The sequence below is a fragment of the Leucoraja erinacea genome, chromosome 23 (genome assembly GCF_028641065.1).
Source record: "Leucoraja erinacea ecotype New England chromosome 23, Leri_hhj_1, whole genome shotgun sequence".
NCBI lineage: Eukaryota > Metazoa > Chordata > Chondrichthyes > Rajiformes > Rajidae > Leucoraja > Leucoraja erinaceus.
In genome coordinates, this window is record NC_073399.1 from 14,924,994 (window position 1) to 14,944,283 (window position 19,290).

A 19,290-nucleotide genomic window follows, 5' to 3' on the forward strand; every position below is an offset into this window, starting at 1 on the left:
CTCTCTTCCCCCTCTCCCTCCCCCCCCCCCTCCTCTCCCCCCCTCCCCCTCCCCCCCCTCTCCCCCCCCCTCCCCTCCCCCCCCCCCCCCCCCCCCCCTCCCCCCCCCCCCCCCCCCCCCCCCCCCCCCCCCCCCCCCCCTCGATGTGACTGCAAGTTGGGGACTATGAGTCAGTAGATAGGGTGGTTATGGGGTAAAAGGAGCAAATTAATAATATTAATATAATATCAAGGGGGGGTAATTAGCGTGAGTGTGGGGGGGGGGGGGGATAGTTAGTGTGTGTGATGCTGCATGCCGCCTCCCCCCCCCACAACCACACGTTGGGGGAACAGACCCAACGGGTCTGCACTTGGTCTAGTTAAAGATAAAGGGAGAAATTAAACTAAAGAGAATACTAATAGCCAGTAAAGATTATCTTGGGTTGAATGGCCTCCTTAATGTGCTGTAAATGAATGGGGGGTGTCACAAAAATGGAGTATAAATTGGAAAAATGGAAGTTATCTACTTTGGTAAAAATAGAAAATTGTTTGTTTTATTAAATGACAAATGATTAACAGTGTTGGTGTTCAGAAGGGTATTCTCATATACATATCACTGGAAGTTAGCATGATTTCTTTGTTAAATCATTCTAACCTAAATCAATTAACCATTGGCAGGCATGGATTGTGAGACTTAGTAGTCACGATTGTAACCAAATAGAATACTGCGTTTAATCAATTTTTTGGACACGGACTTGTTCAGGAAGAAAATGAAGTGACAAAGATATAGTGAAGGACTGCCGGAGGAGGAATTTCATTAACCAGAGGGTGGTGAATTTGTGGAATTCATCTCCACAGGCAACTGTGCAAGCCAATCATTGTTTTTTTTTTAAAGTAGAGATTGATAGGTTCTAATTAGTAATGTGCCAGGTTTACGGAAGGATGGAGTCGAGAGGAAAAAATAGATCAGCCACGATCGAATGGCAGACCAGACTTGATGGGCTGAATGCCCTAAGTCTGCTCCTGTGTCTTATGATCTTATTATACAACTTGCCATGTGTATGACTTGATTTTAACATCAGCTATCCTTAAGCTTTCCACTGCCAACCATTTTAAGAGCAATAATGATAATAGATGATAATTTGTATGTCAGGGCAAAGAATGACAGAAAACAGAAATACTTAGTGATGTGCAAGGCACTGTAAAGTTAAATGGTTCCTTTAAAGCTTTTAAATGTTCCTTTAAATTCCTCAAGATACCCAAGTACTTGCAAAATTCTTGGAGTGTGGATAACACAGGTATTTCTGAACATTATTTTAAGTATGAGCTGAACAAGATCTAACCATAGTGATCTTGATGGTCATCAATAGACAATAGGTGCAGTAGGCCATTCGGCCCTTCGAGAACCAAGACATAGTGAAAGTAACAGCTCGCTTAATTCCCTTCTGGCAAGTTAAGATGTGCATGGGATGTGCATACGAAATATCTATAAGAAATCCCAAAAAAATACACTCTGGTTAACTTGATACTTAAATGTGATTATCTGTTTAATTCAACCGGTCGCAACTGCCTCCAGACCTCAAGCATTGATCGCTGGTCATGTTGACTCACTCATTCCAGCTGATACCATTGTCACCACTCTCAGCGTAAACTAGATGCAGGAACAGCTTTCCCCCCTTGCTACCAGTCTACTGAACAGACCTTTCATAAGCTACGGGTCTGATCTCCGCATCCTACCTCATTGCAGCTCCTCATTTTTTTAAATTCTGCAATTTATCAGCAATGTAACACTACGTTCTGCACTCATGTTATTTTTCTCTATCTTGTACCTGTTTATGGTTTGATTGTACTCGTGTATGGTGTGATGTGAGTGAACTGCAAGCGAGGAAAGTTTTTCACTCCATCTCGGTACATGCGACAATAATAAAGAGTCTATAACAATCCCTGCTACTGTTGAATTGTTAAATTGGATTTATCAGTAAAAAACGTGATGTGCGGTCCTTGGTTTGGATAACCCCCAGAAGGCAAAACATATCTATATTTCAACAAATCCTTTGCAAATTATAGCTCACATTCACTGAACTGAAAAAATACAGAGCAGTGGGAAAACTCTTGATCAGCGGAGAGACTGAACACAGACTGAGTTATCCTGGAGGCTGAAAATGAGCACAGTTTTAATCACTGAATATAAACCTTGCACTTTTTACAATAAAAATTCCAAGAAAATCTGATTACAGGCAAGAATAATTAATTCGTACCTGGAGGCAAACCATCATTTTTGTCCGTGTAATTGTCTACATTAGATCTATGTATAATATAAAGAGAAACAGCTGTCCCCACCACAAGACAGCAATCTATTTGTTGAATTCCTTTGAAGTAAAATGGCTATTCTCTGCTGAAAAAGTGCCAATCCACTAATATTTGAACAAAATAAACCACTTCTTTAAAACCTGAGGCTATATTTTATTATTATGCTTATGATGGTGGAAAGCACCACATTTATTTTTCAAATGGCAAACAACTGGGTGATTTTCAATGTCTTTCCATTGCCAATATTCTATTCTTTATTAAGACTACCTCTGTGCTGGGGCAATCAAATTGATGTGAAGTAACTTCATTTTCTATTAATTGGACAGCTGTGACCTTATTACCAGTCAGAATCGAGAATCAAGTTCTGACACTGGAGCACAAGAATCAAACAGCATTCGATAACATCACAATTCTCAGCCAGAAATGCCCTCATGGACCATTTCTGCAGTTTTCACTGCTGTTGTGACTGGGATTGGTATCACACTCAATGTCTTTAATATCCTCCACTGAGTCTTTCTGGAGAATTTGCTCTCTTTGGAAATGCAAATTTTGTTATCGTTTAAATAGACTCTCTTAACAGCGTGTTATACAGTTCTGCTAAAATAGACACTGATTGGTGATTGTTCACTGCAAGCTCCACTTCCTGCTCATGGGTGGGCATTCTGGTCTCAATAACAGATGGTTCAGAATCATTTTGGATTTCAACACCCAATTTACACTCCCAAGGTTTAATACAGATGCAAAATATATTTTCATTTTTTAGATTGTATTTTCAACATCCCGTCACTTAGAACAGGCCCTTCGGCCCACCTTGCCATGCCGAACATGATGCCAGGTCAAACTAATCTCCTCTGACTGCACGTGATCCACATCCCACCATATTCATGTGCCAACCTAACGGCCTCTTAAATGCCACTATGCCTCAGCTGCTACCCCTGGCTGCGCAATCCAGGCACCCACCACTCTGTGTAAAAAAACTTGCTCTGCACTTTAAAGAAGTATTATCAAATGAAATGTGTTATGGGAGACATCAGAACAAACTTAGTGAGGTTGCCAGAAAGGATATCAAACAGATCAGTGAACACTGGGCAGAATTGGACTGGGTTGAAATTAGGTTGCAGTAGGTTAAGTTGTGTGCAAGTAGAAGTGAGAATGGGACACAAGCAAGGGAACAATGCCGCATTCAAGTCCAGAGGCTGAAGGTTTCAGCAGCTGAGTTGAGATGGGACAGAATCAGATGACATTTCCACAGTGGAAGTCAACATTCTTGGAGATGAAGCAGATGCCTGGTCTGAAGCACTGAATTTCGCATTGAACCTTATCTAAAATTGATGTTCCCTTCATTTTAATCATACCAATCAGCTAATGGCCCATTCTTTGGAAAGTGAACCAAAATGTCACACACGCGACCAGATGTCATCCCAGAGTAATACATTAAACAATTCTTGGAAGAGATTCATCTTATTCATTGCTATTTTCCTACCTACAGAACTATAATGCATGTCTGCTAAAGATATGAACATTCCAGCTTTTGAAAATGCACAGAGTTTGTAAACTGCTTCCATGTGATGTCACACATGTGACCCGTCGATATTTGACCTCTACCTTAAACAAACATTGTCAGCATAACATCTAAAAATTTCACTTGATTTCAAAACCTAAAGATAAAACAATATACCTGTAATGCTTTCAGAATTAGAAGAGACGTATTCCACAATTTTTCATCTTTTTGGTCACACGTGAATAAGAATGGGCCTAATGAGACTGCATGTAGATTATCATTTTGCAGCTGCAGTACTGTGCAGATGAGCATTCTGTGGCATTTTCAGCTGTTTTTAAAACAGCGACTTATACAGCAAACATCCAGCCCACCGTTTAGCAATGGCGTCTTGGTGCTACTTTCAAAATCTGCTATCTATGAGCAAGCTTCCAACTTTCCTTCACTTGGCATCATTTTGTTGAACAGAATCAAACAAATAAACTGAAAGACCACACGTGTCTCACCATTGAGACCAGTTTCCCCCCCCCCCCCCCCCCCCCATGAGTAGGAAATGGAGCTTGAAGTGAGCAATCACCAATCTATCGTCAATTTTAGCAGCACCATGTAACATGCTGTTAAGAGAGTCTATTTAAAATATAACAACATTTTCAATTCCAGAGCAAATTCTCCAGAATGATGCAGCGAGTGCAGGATATTAGGAACACTGGGTGTGATATCAATCTCAGTCACAACAGCAGTGAACACTGCAGAAATGATGCCATTCAACAAAGCAATAATAAAACTCAATACTTAATGCACCAGTGAGTTTAAAATGGATACGGGCAACAAAGGGCAAGACAGCCAAGAACTTTTTAAGCTACGAAGCTCATTGTAAACATCCTGGTACTCCACAATTAAGTGTACACTGCATTGGAAAATTCAAATAGGTTGTTATGTTGAAGCATAGTCAGTTTATACCCCTCATTGACCTTGGAAGTTCAATTGTGATGGGAATGTAGTGACTGGGGACGGAGTTAACGGATGTCACCCTAACGCCCCTGCAATACTACACACATCTAATCTTCTCCATGGTCCTCAGTCATTGCATCCACTTAGTTAAGTTTAGTATTCATCTATTGTACAGGTAAGGGAGTAAAGAAAATGCATAGGAGGGAACAGCAGATGCTGGTTTATACTGAATATAGACACAAAATGCTGGAGTAACGCAGCGAGTCAGGCAGCATCTCTGGTGGAAAAGAATGGGTGACATTTTGAGTCAGAACCCTTCTTCAGACTCCAGACAGTGAGACTGAAGAAGAGTTCTGACCTGAAGCGTCACCTATTCTTTTTCTCCAGAGGTGCTGCCTGACCCACTCAGTTACTCCAGCATTTTGCGCCTATCTTTAAGAGAGTAGAGAATATCTTGCTTTATGCCTCTGCACTCCATCTATCAGAGGCCTCCTGAAGATGAGGAGGATGCCTGGACAGTCAATTCCCTTTGGTGATTTCACACTGTGACCCATCCTGTCTGCAGAGAATGTTCTCAGTTCAGTGAAAAAGTCCAATCAAACATTCATTCAGAATAATATCTCACAGCAATATTATAAATCTTATACGAGCAGTTAAGCTAGCACTTTTAGTTTGATTTCTGTGCATGTTACAAAATTGTCTTCAGATAAAGTAACTCAACACTTTCAGGCCTCTCCGATTATTTTTATTAAAATTTTCCCACATATTTCCTCTTCTTTTTCCCCCTCTGGGAATGCCAAACAGTTCTATGCGCCAGAAAAGAAATGTTTGCACACCAGGGAAGCCTGTAGATTGAAAGTGATTTATGCACACTCACCAGTGAGGGCAGCAGAGCATCAGCCAAATAAACAAAGGCTGCTCCAAGCGTGAAGCCCACTCCCACTGGAAAGAAGGCAAACGCTCCGTAGCTCCCTGAAGATTCTGCCATCTCAATGGCTGGGGCGAGCAGTGACCAGTAAGAGGCAGCCAGCATCACCTGCAGCACAAGATCAAAATGAACAGCAGCTGTAATTACTGAACTGAGCAAGAACAAACATTAAGAACAAGAGCAGTATAAATTGTATGTGGGGGAAAATGTGACTTTTTGCACTATTGTTGGTTGTTTTTATGTGTACGTGTGCATGTGTGTACGTGTGTGTGCGTGTGTATAGATGTACATGTATATGCGTGCATATGTGCGTGTGTGTGTGCATGCGTGAGCATGCATGTATAGGTGTATATATGTTTATATACACAAACTGAACATTTCTTCTGGGACATCTGACAATAAAACACACTTGACTCTTGAAATGAATAACACTCTGGCATCAGGCATATTTTTTTCCCTGCTTAGCATCAGTTGACACAAGATACCTATTTAGTTCTATACCCGTTGGACTTATTCAAACATAATGTATGGGGGTGGAGGGAAGAGGAGGGGGGGGGGGGGGAGGGGGGGGGGGGGGGGGGGGGGGGGGGAAGGGGGGGGGGGGAGGGGGGGGGGAGGGGTGGGAGAGGAGGGAGGGGGGGGGGGGGGGGGGGGGGGGGGGGGGGGGAGGGGGGGGGGGGGGGGGGGGGGGAGGGGGGGGGGGGGGAGGGGGGGAGAGGGAGAGAGGGAGGGGGGGGGAGGGGGAGGAGGGGGGGGGGGGAGGGGGGGGAGGGGGGGGGGGAGAGGGGGAGGGGGGGGGGGGGGGGGGGGAGAGGGGGGGGGGGGGGGGGAGGGGGGGGGGGGGGGGGGGGGGGGGGGGGGGGGGGGGGGGGGGGGGGGGGGGGGGGGGGGGGGGGGGGGGGGGGGGGGGGGGGGGGGGGGGGGGAGGGGGGGGGGGGAGGGGGCGGGGAGGAGGGGGGGGGGGGGGAGGAGGGGGGGAGGAGGGGGGGGAGGAGGAGGAGGGGGGGGGAGGAGGATGGGGGGGGGTGGAGGAGGGGGGGGGGAGAGTGCCCTTTTTAATTCAACCCAAACCCAAACAACTATTTGCAGGCAGTGCTTTTTTACCTCTAACCATATTTTCATTTTCAAACCAAATTAAGGGTACTCACAGTGCTGTAGACATTTGTCAGTGTCATTCAAAGCTCTGATTGAGGCACACCACTTGCAGAGACTGATTGAGGCACACCACTTGCAGAGACTGATTGAGGCACACCACTTCCGGGTTTTATAGTAGCTCCCCCTCCAGCAGGGGCAGCAGAGAGAATGGGGAATGTTGTAAAAACATTAATATCTCTAGTCAATTTTCATCGACGGGAAAAATCCTCGGCACACACGCGACAGAGGGGGGCTCTGAGCGAGGTGGCCAAAAATGACACCGTAGGTGGCGGCGTTCTCTCGGAAACCGCAGCACAGAAAGCCGAAACCGGTCAAGAACAGAGTTTTAGTAGTATAGATTACACTGAGAATTATATGGTTTACAACACATGAACATGTCCAAGTAACAGAAATTCTAAACTTCGACATTTTCTATTTGGGTGGCACAGTGGCGCAGCTGGTAGCGCTGCTGTCTCACAGTGCCAGAGTCCCAGGTTCGATACTGAACTCGGGTACTGTCTGTGTGGAGTTTGCATGTTCTCCTTGTGATCTCATGGGTTTCCTTCGGGTGCTCCGGTTTCCTCCCACATCCCAAGACGTACAGGTTTGTAGGTTAATTGGTTTCTATAAATTGCCCTGAATGTGTAGGGAGTGGATGCGCCAGTTGGATAACCAAGAACAATGATTGATGGTTGGTGTGGACTCGGTAGTCTGAAGAGCATGTTTCCATGCTGTTTCTTTCAATCAATCATTCAATCGGCACCATATAATAATATTTATTCAAAACCTAAAGATGAAACATATTTTAACCTATGTCATATTACAAAGATACACTGTTTGAATTACCTAAGTTAAATATCTATTTAAACATTGACAGTTGTCAATTTTTGAAGACAATGGCCGATGACAAACAATAGATTTTCACACTTAATATAATTTGCCCTCAAACGTATTACCATTTTGCTTTTACAATAATGTTCGATACAACCAGCAGACCTTACACAACACAAAACCTTCAAAGCAATTTGCAGCAAGATGGTTTTTGAAAATAAGTTGCAATTTGCACCAACTTGCATTTGTATAAAATTTTTCCACTGTAAAAGATTTGAAATGCATTTCGTTGTCTCTGTACGAATGCATTTCGTTGTCTCTGTACTGTACACTGACAATGACAATTAAAAAATTGAATCTGAAAGTATCTTGTAAGAGCACTTTCAACAAATGATTAAAATATTGCCGTTTCTCCACTTCGCAAGCTTAAAATCATGATATTCCTTGACCGATATCCCGGTAGGAATAACTTCAATCACGCAGTTCAAGGATTAACTTCAAGACGCAACAGATCTAGAAGGCGGCTCACTATCTCCTGCTTAACGGGAACAAAATATGCAGTAAATCCTGCCATGTTCGCCAGCACTAGTGACCCAATAGCAACAAAAACACGGCACCAAGATCAAGGAGAGAAGAAGTTTCTTCCCAGAGGCCATTCGGATTGTAAATCTCACCAGGGACTAACTTTACCGTTTTTCCAATATTTAATATGTAAAAGAATATGTGTGTGTTTATGATTGTGTTTATAGTTTGTTTGGTTGTTTGTCTGTTTGTCTTTTTGCACAAAGTACGCGAGCATTGCCACTTTTCATTTCACTGCACATCTCGTATGTGTATGTGACAAATAAACTTGACTTGACTTGACTTGAGATAATTTAATGGACCTTCATAAAAGGAGATGCAAAAAGGTTCATGGAGTTCTGGCAACTCAACGCACAGTTAGTTATTTATGATGGAGCTATTAAAATTGGGGATGTGTTACAGGCCAGAGATGGTCAGAGATTGCAGAAGGATCAAGGAGAGTTTCAAACAGAGTTATGGACGTAGACAGAAATTGTTCGGAGAACATGACTAAGAAATTTAACATCCATGCATTGCTCAAGTGGGAGCCGATTTCAACATCATAGAAGGTTTAATTTAAATGGAAAAGACAAGTGAAAACTGAGTAAGAAGAAAGTAATAGAGGAACTCTCCATGTCAGGCAGCATGGACAGATGATGCTTTGGGTTGGGAGCCTCTGCAGACTGATTATGATAGGGGTGGAGAGGTGGAACAAAGCGGCACAAGTGATAGGTGGGCACAAAGTGCTGGAGTAACTCAGCGGGTCAGGCAGCATCCCTGGAGAACATGGATAGAAGATGTTTCAGGTCGGGACCCTAGAGTCAAGAGTCAAGAGTCAATTTAATTGTCATTTGGACCCCTGGAGGTCCAAACGAAATGCCGTTTCTGCAGCCATACATTACACACAAATAGACCCCAGACACAACATAATTACATTTTACATAAACATCCATCACATAGCTGTGATGGAAGGCCAAAAAAACTTATCTCTCCACTGCACTCTCCCCCCCCGATGTCAGAGTCAAAGTCAAAGCCCCCGGCTGGCGATGGCGATTGTCCCGCAGCCATTGAAGCCACGCCGGGTGGTGCGAGGTCGCACACCGGGTCTTGGTGTTGGAGCCCCCGGTGTGCGCTCGCAAAGTCCCGCGGCCGTTCCAGCCGCGCGGGGCAATGGTGTTAGGCCCCGCTCCAGGAGCTCTTCAACCCCGCAACACGGGCGGGAGAATTCGCCGTTGCAGGAGCCCCGAAAAGCGGTCTCCCTCCAGGGATCCGCGGGCTCCCGGTGCCGCCGTCCGCAGACCCGCAGTTGCAGCCTCCGCATCAGCAGCAGCAGCGGCGGCAGCAGCAGCGGCAGCGGCAGCAGCAGCAGCAGCGCTCCTCCACCGCTCCACGGTGAGTCGGCACCAGAGTCCCCGGCTTCTTCCCGTTGGAGGCCGCTCCTCGTTGCGGCCTCAACGACACCTGAGACCCGACGAGAAAAGGTCGGGTCTCCAGTGCAGGGAGAGATTCAAAAGTTTCCCCCCCCCTCCCACCCCACCCCCATCCCCCCACACACACACCCCAACATAAAATAACAAAAACTACATAAAAACACAGACAAAAAATAATAAAAACGCGGACAGGCTGCAGAGGCCGCTGCTGGCCAGAGCCGCGCCGCCTACCGGATGACTACTTCAAACTAATAGGTGGATACATGTGAGGGGGGGGTGGGTTGTTTGGCAGATGGGTTGACAAAGGCTAGAGGAGAAAAGGAGAGAAAAGGGTGTTGGATAAGGAGAGAAGTGAAGTGAAATCCAATGCCAGAGCGAAGGTTAATAGTAGAAGGGGAGAGGGGTGGGGGAAAAGTGGTCAGGATAGTCGGAGAAAAGGATAAGCACAGGGATGGGGTGAGGGTACAGGATAAAGGGGGGGGAAGAGGGAGGGTGTTATTTAAAATTGGAGAATTCAATGTTCATGCCTTTGGATTGTAAGCTACCCAAGCAGAATGGTGAAGTGGAATTCCCAAAGGACTCATCACTTTTTTTTTTTAAATAGTCCTCGTTGATGCTGAAGCATTGTTAGACATTTCTGACAATATTTCGGGCAAATTGATGTTGGGAGCTTCTTTTCTGATCATGAGAATAGATTATACATTTATACACGCTTTCATGCACACTTTGGCATAAGCAAGCTTAAGCATATATCATGTTATTATTTACGGGGGGTGACTATGTGCAAATTTCTGCATTACAGTGTAACCTCTACTCAAAATTTGGGGACAACTACAAAAGGCACCCTATAAATACATGCCTTCTTTTCTAACCTATTTACAAATATTAAGTCTGTTGGATAGGATCAAAGCAATGTTGTAGATGTAACTATGAAAGCACACCCCACCAAAAAAAAAATGATTGTATCATATCGGAGAGAAAAACTGGAAGTTTGAAAAAGGGAAGACTGCACAGACACCAACAGATCACAAACGGTTTGGCAATGGCATCCCACGAGGTTTGGCAGCGTTGTTTACCACTTTAACAAATGGCGAAGTACCAAATACTGTCACAGATTTTTGCATTTACAGAGTTCATTTGTAAAGCTGGTGTGCGGAGCAAAGACATCTGGATCAGATTCAAGACCTGTTTACGAAATGAATAGCAAAGTCTTGCAGAGAACTGTGTCAAAAAACATTACAGAGTCCCTTTTGAAAGGCATAACCAAGTGGACAGGCCTGTCGGAAGTAAGACATCAAAAGAAAAGCAATGACAAATTACAGTGATTATCACCCAGGTCCAGGTAGTGGACTAACACTGGCAAATAGCAACAGTACTTGGTTGAAAGGATTACGTTGCTCCAAATGAAAACTTCTGTAAACACTGGTTCATCTCAACATACACTTAGTTCATCTAGTGTGAATGTCTGGGGTCTGAAGAACGACACCGACTCAAAATATCGCCTATCCATGTTCTCCTGAAATGCGGAAGATAGACACAAAGTGCTGGAGTGACTCAGTAGGTCAGGCAGCATCACTGGATAGAAACAAGGGGTGATGTTGCGGGTCAGAACCGAGATGCTGCCTGACCCGCTGAGATACCTCTTCTTTTGTAAAACAGCATCTGCAGTTTCTAACTTTTTTTTATGCTTGGTTATACCAAGGTGCGCTTGAGAGTTTGGAAGTAATTACTGCAGACAAACTAGAATAATTTCAAATACTAAATAGGCTTTTTTAATTTAATCCTACAGTAATAATCATGGAAGTTATTTAAAATGAGCATACATGACGGGTGGCACATTGGAACAGCTGCTGCCTCATGGTACCTCTGCGACCCGGGTTCAATGCTAACCTCTGGCACCATCTGTCTGCTCCCTGTGACTGTATGCTTTTCCTCCGGGTGCTCTGGTTTCTTTGGTTGGGTAATCAGCGACTGTAAATTACTACTATTCAATAGGTGAGTGGTAGAATCTGAGGGGAGCTGATGAGAATTGTGGGGAGAATATGTTAATAAGGTTAATGTAAGTTTAGTAAGATAGGGTGTCAGATTGCCAGAACGGGCTCAATAGATCTGCCCCTGTACGGAATCCTTGGATGATAAATAAGCCTCAATGTGATTTGAGCTGCATTTTTTCTTCCCACATTGCAGTGTCAACATACTTCAAGACAGGGGGCTGCAGCAAGGTCACAATGGTCAGCTCCACATCTCTGCCCTACCTTCCATATGTTAAGTAGCATCCAAACACTAGAGTGAAAGTGGTACATCAGGTATTTCACCAAGATCCTGAAGAAGAGCAGGAGATGCCTTGCTCCTAAATCTGTACAATGCTTTTAAAGATAACAAGTGCTGGAATAACTTTGTGGATTAGGCAACATCTCTGGAGAACATGGATAGGTGACATTTTGAGTTAGGACTCTACTTCAGACTTATTGTAAGGGGGGGGGGGGGGGGGGGGGGGGGGGAGGACTGGAAGAGAGGAGGGGCAGCACAAAGGCTGGAAAGTAATAGATTGATACAGGTGAGGGGCGTGGTCTTCAACATCGCTGTTATCAAAACCAGTTATATATTAGGATGTAATTAAGCTAGAAAGCATGCAGAGAAGAAATATGAGGATGTTGCCAGAACGTTGAAAAGCAGGGGGCTGACTGTGATTTTATAGCCGTGGGTGAAATCATGAAGAATAGATAGGGTGAATGCACAGAGTCTTTTACCCAGGATAGGGGAATCTAAACGAGAGGACAGAGGTTTAATTTAAAATTTTACCAAGGCAATTAACCTACAAATCGGTAGATCTTTGGACTGTGAAGGAAACTGGAGCACCCGGGGAATACCCACGCAGATCACGGGGAGAACGTACAAACGCTATACAGTCAGGACCTGTAGTCAGGATCGAACCCGGGTCTCTGGCGCTGTGCGGCAGCAACTCTGCCGCTGCACCATCCTGCCGCCCTTACCTTCAGGGTATCAGCAGAGGTTTTGGATGTCTGAAGAAGACTGTTTGTAGTTTAGACCTCAAACCCAGTACAAAGCTCAAGGTATACTGGTTATCAGTGATCCTTGCCTTCCTGTAGACGTCAGAACATCAACTACCTACGACTGGTTTTCAGAGCCCTGGAAGAGTAGCACCACTGTCATCTCCAAATATTCTTTCAAATCCACTGACAGCATAAATAAGCCACCGTCCGTATCCTCTCCCAGGCATATAATCCAGACGTCTAGGTTGTAATTATATCAACTTAGTTTAGAGATACAGCATGGAAACAGGCCTTTGGCTCACCAAGTCGACGCTGACTACCGATCACCCGTTCACATTAGATTTCAGTACATTGTTTTACTCATTTTTCCCTTGGGATTCATTGTGTTTTTTCTTCGATCTATGTATGTGACTTGCTTGAAGCTCCAAAAATCCAACCATTTATGATATGCTTAAGGGCTTTATATACTTGTTCTAACCACATGTGGAAACGTTGTTCCCAGACACAGACGATTTACTTAAATCCTGCAGAAACTAGGAACTGGAGATACTGGTTTACAGAAAAAAACACGCAAAGTGCTGAAGTAACTCAATGGGTTAGGGAGCACCTCTCGAGGTTATGGATAGGTGACATTTCAAGTCAAGATCCTTCTTCAGACTGATCGTGGTGAGAAGGGGGAGAATGCTGTAAAAGAGGAGGTCCTTCTGGACATTCTGGAGGGCCAGGACAAAGCTTGGCAAGTGACAGGTGGATACAGGTGAGGGGGATTTTTTGAGAGGCAGATGGTTGAACAAAGTCAAAAGATGAAAAAATTAACAATATAATATAAGGAGAGAAGAATTGTGAATTGTAAAGCCTGAGGGGAGGGATGGGGAGAAATGGGTACAATTTCAGGTGAGCACAAGGAAGAAGGGGGAATACAGCGGGTGAGGCGGCATCTATGGAGGGAAGAAACTGACGACGTTTCAGGTCTGAAGTAAGGTCTCGATCTGAAACGTCGCCAATTCCTTCTCTCCATAAATGCTGCTTCACCCGCTGAGTTTCTCCAGCATTTTTTGTCTACCTTCACCACTTTTACCAGCATTTTAAACATGAAGAGGTAAAGAAGTAATATTTTTTCTGTAATTCTGAGTCCCTCTGTGACCATTTTAAATAACGAAGACCAGAAATGTAAGAGGAAACCAGCATTCCAGGTGCAGATCAACCATGGTTCTATACATGTTTAGAATATTTTTGTATGGAAAAAATTCCTGTGTTACATTTGCCTTTTTATGGCCTTATTTTAGTGTTTTTATATTAAATATCCAAGATCCCTTTGGGTCCTTATTTCAATTTAATCTCTTATTTTCCAATTATGTATTCTCATTCTTCCTACCAAAAGGCACCAGGTTATGCATAGAAATTAGTTTGATTTCCATTACTGTTGTTTCCATTACTGATGCTTCTATTCATGCTGTTTATATTACCTTAATCATTCCAAACCCCTCAATTATACTACAATTCAACTACTTAAACAAAGAAGAATACATGTCAAGGCCATACAATTAGTTCTCAGTCTAATCCTTCATGCCTCAGTAGATTCAATCATGTTTAAATCACTTGCAACAGGAGTAAGTGTATCACTGGATACACTTTTGCTCTGTGGCTCTGCGCATGGAAAACCCTGGCAGTTAACCCATTTTGTATTCATTTGTGTGGAAGCTGTCAAGTTCAACATTTAATACCAATCTTGCCAAGGATTTAGGAAAGAGCCAACTACAGATACACTTCCACACTTTCACGAGAAGGGACCAGGAGATATTGTAAGAATGGCAAAATATGTCAAAGAACTGGGAACAACGTGGAACTTGTGATGCCTTCTGGGTTGCAGCGGCTTTAGTTTTGGAAGGCTGACAAAGAACGCAGGCAAATGATTGAAGAGCATTTTATAGGTGATACACACAGCAGACACAAGACATCAGTGATGCAGCGCCTCGATGTTCGAAGAGTCCAATAGACATCATAAATATGTGAATTTATCCTCAACGGTGCCAAGCTCCTTGCGTGTTGTGGAAACCACATTCCTGAATCATGGGGACAGTGTTCCTACGTCAGGTATATTACTTGAACAGTTTTGGGGAGTTAAGAGGTGAGTTTTTCTGTTGTAACAAAATCAGAAGACCATCATCAGCTCTGTGAGGAACAGTAGGAGAATTCTGCTTCCTCTAACTTGCTGATGAAGATTATGGACAAGGGTCGGAACCCAAGACGTCACCTATCGACATTCTCCAGAGATGTTGTCTGACCCGCTAAGTTACTCCAGCACTTTGTGTTTGTTGATGCAGATTTTGTGTGTGGTGTAATTAACACACAGTAATGCCAATGAACATAGTGAGAATGGTAGGTAGACAACAATGCTGGAGAAACTCAGCGGGTGAGGCAGCATCTATGGAACGAAGGAATAGGTGTCATTTCAGGTCGAGGCCCTTCTTTAGACTGATGTGGGGGCAGGGGGGGGGGGCGGGAAGAAGAAAGGAAGAGGTGGAGACAGTAGGCTGCGGCAGAACTGGGAAGGGGAGGGGAAGGAAGGAGAAAGCGAGGACTACCTGAAATTGGAGGTCAATGTTCATACCGCTGGGGTGTAAACTTCCCAAGCGAAATATAAGGTGCTGCTCCTCCAATTTGCACTGGGCCTCACTCTAACAATTGAGGAGGCCCAGGACAGAAAAGTCAGATTGGGAATGGGAGGGGGAGTTGAAGTGCTGGGCCTGGAATCAATGTAAAATGTCCCTAATGCGAAAGAGAGTGTTAATGTGCGGGGATCGCTGGTCGGTGCGGACCCGGTGGGCCGAAGGGCTTGCCTTCGCGCTGTATCCTTAAACTAAACTAAACAGTTTACACTGTTTTATTAGGCACAATACTTCAAATCTGCTCATCATCAAAACACAAAATGCAGAAGTAACTCAGCAGGTCAGGCGTCTGTGGACCTGCGGCTGCCTGATGTGCTCAGTTACTCCACTACATTACGTTTTGATCAAGATTCTAGCATCTACAGTTCCTCGCATCACCTAATCAGTGCATCAGATTGTTTTGTGCTCAAAGTCTCCTCTCATAAAAAGCTTAAAATGGGGGAATTTGCAGAGATAAAGAGCGTGGAATTGTTTTTTTTTTTGCAGAGAGATGATATCAGCATTTTGGATTGAATAGCTTTCTTCTGTTTGCCTGTGATACTCCCTGGCTTGCAGTGGATAGTCCTTGTTTTATCTCTCCTTACTGCCTCAAAATAGGAAACACATGCCATTGCAACCGGCATCTAAAAGCAAATGGGAGATGAAACTGAAAGTCTTTATCGGTATTAATTCTTTCACACGGTGTCGGCATTTCCAGCAAGATCGACTTTTATTGTCCGTAATAAGTGCTCCTGAACTGAAGAGTTTGTACGCATCGCAGACAGCAGTTATGAGCTAAGCTCACATCCAAGACTGAGTGTGGCCGATTGATTTTCACCCTCAAGGCCAGAAGCAAAACATGGTGTGTTACAATATACCACCATTTAGTCATTTAAGGGGTTAATCCGTTTACAAGCGTCCCATTTTTTACATTTTCAGTTCATGAAATTTGGGCTGTAATCTTCAAGGACTTACTTCATTGCTGAGCACAAAATTGAAACCCACAAGATAACGATCAGAAGGCCACTTTATGGTCACTCTCCTCATAGTAAGCTCTGCATGGAGTCTGTTTTTCTGGAAGTGGTTAATAAAACCGATTCAACCACAATGCTAAAATTGTATCGTAAACCACATTGGCTAATCTCCAGCAGGCCAGCTCCGTTAGCTGAAACATAAATTTACTTTAGGTTTAATGCTGCATTCCTCAGCATTATTTATGATGGTGCTATATTGTCACATACCACCTGGTTTGCTACTAGCTTTGGGGAAGAAAATCAATTGCTCACACCCTGTTGGAGTTGTGATCGATTCTTAAATGTCTTCTGTAATGGTTGTCAGCCATTCAACTTGACAATGTGTAGGAAAGAAACGCAAATGCTGGTGTGCACCAAAGATAGACACAAAATGCTGGAGTTACCCATTCCTTCACTCCAGAGATGCCACCTGTCCTGCTGAGTTACTCCAGCATATTGAGTCTATCTTCAGTGATCTAACTAGTGCTATGTTAGAGTTAACTAGAGGTATGAAAACATTTTTTTTCCATACCTCTAGATTCTCTCTTTCCTGACTCTCAGTCTGAAGAAGGGTCTCGACCCAAAACGTTATCTATTGTTTTCCGCCAGAGGTGCTGCCAGACTCGCTGAGTTACTCAAGCATTTTGTGCCTATCTTCAGCTAGTCAATGTGATCAGCATTGCTAAGTTTACTCTGCAATGCCTCAAGGTACATTGGATTCAATGCAGAGGAATTCCAGAAACAGATCGAGATTAAACTGCTCTTCAGCTACTGTATCCGCTGTTCCAGGTGTCAACTCCTGTACATCGGCGAGACCAAGCACAGGCTCGGCGATCGTTTCGCTGAACACCTCCGCTCAGTCCGCCTTAACCTACCTGATCTCCCGGTTGCTCAGCACTTTAACTCCCCCTCCCATTCCAATTCCTAATCTGACATTTCCGTCCTGGGCCTCCTCCATTGTCCGAGTGAGGCCCAGCACAAATTGGAGGAACAGCACCTCATATTTCGCTTGGGTAGTTTACACCCCAGTGGTATGATCATTGACTTCTCTAACTTCAAATAAGTCCTTGCTTTCCCTCTCTCTCCATCCCCTCCCCCTTCCCAGTTCTCCCACCAGTCTTACTGTCTCCGACTACATTCTATCTCTGTCCCGCCCCCTCCCCTGACATCAGTCTGAAGAAGGGTCTCGACCCACAAACGTCATCCTTTCCTTCTCTCCAGAGATGTTGCCTCCAACATTTTGTGTCTGCCTTCGAGATTAAAGGAACAGTGTTACTCATATCAGACAGAGAGACAGTGAGAGGGGAGAGATGGTGGGCACATTGGAGTTGTAGGGGCTGGAGAGAGATTCGGATGGTTACATGTCTAACATTTGTACCAGTAGACAGTGAAAAAAAATCACATGCGGTACCCCTCAAAACCTCTAAACAAAAGTTGACCCTTCTCATTCTGCTGAATATAATTCTCTTTCCCCAATTTTCAGACTTTTCATTTTGTGTACATTATAACTTGCTCAGGATGACACCGCATAGTAGTCAGTAGAGCTGCTGCCTCACAGCTACAGCAACCCAGTTTCAATCTCCCGTGCCAACTGTGTAGAGTTTGCATGTTCTCCTTGTGACGCCATGAGATTCCTCTGGGTGGTCTGTTTTCCACCCTCACCTCATAGACACAAGGGTAGGAAGGTTAATTGAATGCTTTAAATTACCCCGCGAGTGTGGGTGAATGGTCGAAACAGTGGGAATTGATGGGAATGTGGGGAGAATAACATGGGTTTAGAGTAGAATTAGTATACAGAGAACACAGAACGGTGCAGCACGGCAACAGGCTGTTCAGCCCACAATGCCTGTGCCGAACATGATGCCAAGTTAAACTGATCTGCTCCACCTGCGTGTGGTCCATATCACTACACTCCCTGCACATCCATGTGCCTATCTAAAAGCCTCTTAAATCTCACTGTCGTATCTGCCTCCACCATCACCCCTGGCAGCGTGTTCCACTCACCCACCCCCAAAAATTCTGTCCCAGCACAGCTCCTATAAAGTTTTCTCCTTAAAGCAAGCTAGAGTTTGACATTCCCACCTAAGAAAATTGTTCCAACTATCAACCTCACATCATTTTATGTATTGTACCCCTATCTGGTCCCCTCAATTTCCAACGCTCTAGGGAAAGTGGGTGCTCGATGGTCGGAATGAACAGGATGGGCTGAAGAACCTGCTTAAATGTTGGACGACTCTAATCATGTAAAGGAGTTCATACTGGCTTCCCCATCTGCGAAATAAGCAGGCACCAATTAGGGCGTCAAAGATAATGCGGAGAAGGCAGGAGAATGGAGTTGAGCGTGAAATATAGATCAGCCATGATTGAATGGCAGAGTAAACTCGATGGGCTGAATGACGTCATTCGACTCCTATGTCTTATGGTCCTGCACTACACACCCTCAGGACACTGTTGCTCATAGAGACATGTCCATGACAGTGAAGTGGAATTTTAACCAAGATGAACTGATGTCATCACACACATAGATAAGGTAGATGACCAGAATCTAACATGGAGAGGTAGACTGAGGAAAGAGGCAAGTGAATTAAGGACTCATTCAGAGTCCGGGGGTTTGGCAGTTAAACGCATAGCTGTCAATGGAAACGTTGACAAATGCTAGAGGAAAAGCACCCGCGTCCAAGTGAAGAATGATCTCTGTTCAATAAGTTTCTTGGGAGATTTTCAAGGGATTAAGGAACAAGATTTACGGCCCCATTATATCAACACGACTTCTTAAACATCGCAATAGACGTCCCACAAGCTACTTTCATTCGGGCAGAAAGTGCTACTGTTTATTATCAGGTAAACATTTAACTCCATTCAGCTCCCTCAATTTCACTACATGAAAAGCCCCAAAAAAACATGATTTATCTCTGGCGAGATGGAATATTTGCAAAGCATAGCATTAAGTTTGTCTTCAGATGTAATATAGCTTAATAGAGTAACCCTGCTGCA

The 19,290-nt window shown here is 44.3% G+C and overlaps 1 protein-coding gene across 3 annotated transcripts in view; it reads right to left on the reverse strand.

Moving 5' to 3' along the window:
* Window positions 1-19,290, reverse strand: part of LOC129708260 (zinc transporter ZIP11-like) — a 515,212-nt gene that overhangs the window by 468,446 nt on the left and 27,476 nt on the right. For all 3 annotated transcript variants that reach the window (XM_055653905.1, XM_055653904.1, XM_055653906.1), the window contains one exon: window positions 5,615-5,773. In XM_055653905.1, coding sequence (XP_055509880.1) covers window positions 5,615-5,773 — 159 coding nt within the window. The remainder of the gene's footprint in view (window positions 1-5,614; window positions 5,774-19,290) is intronic.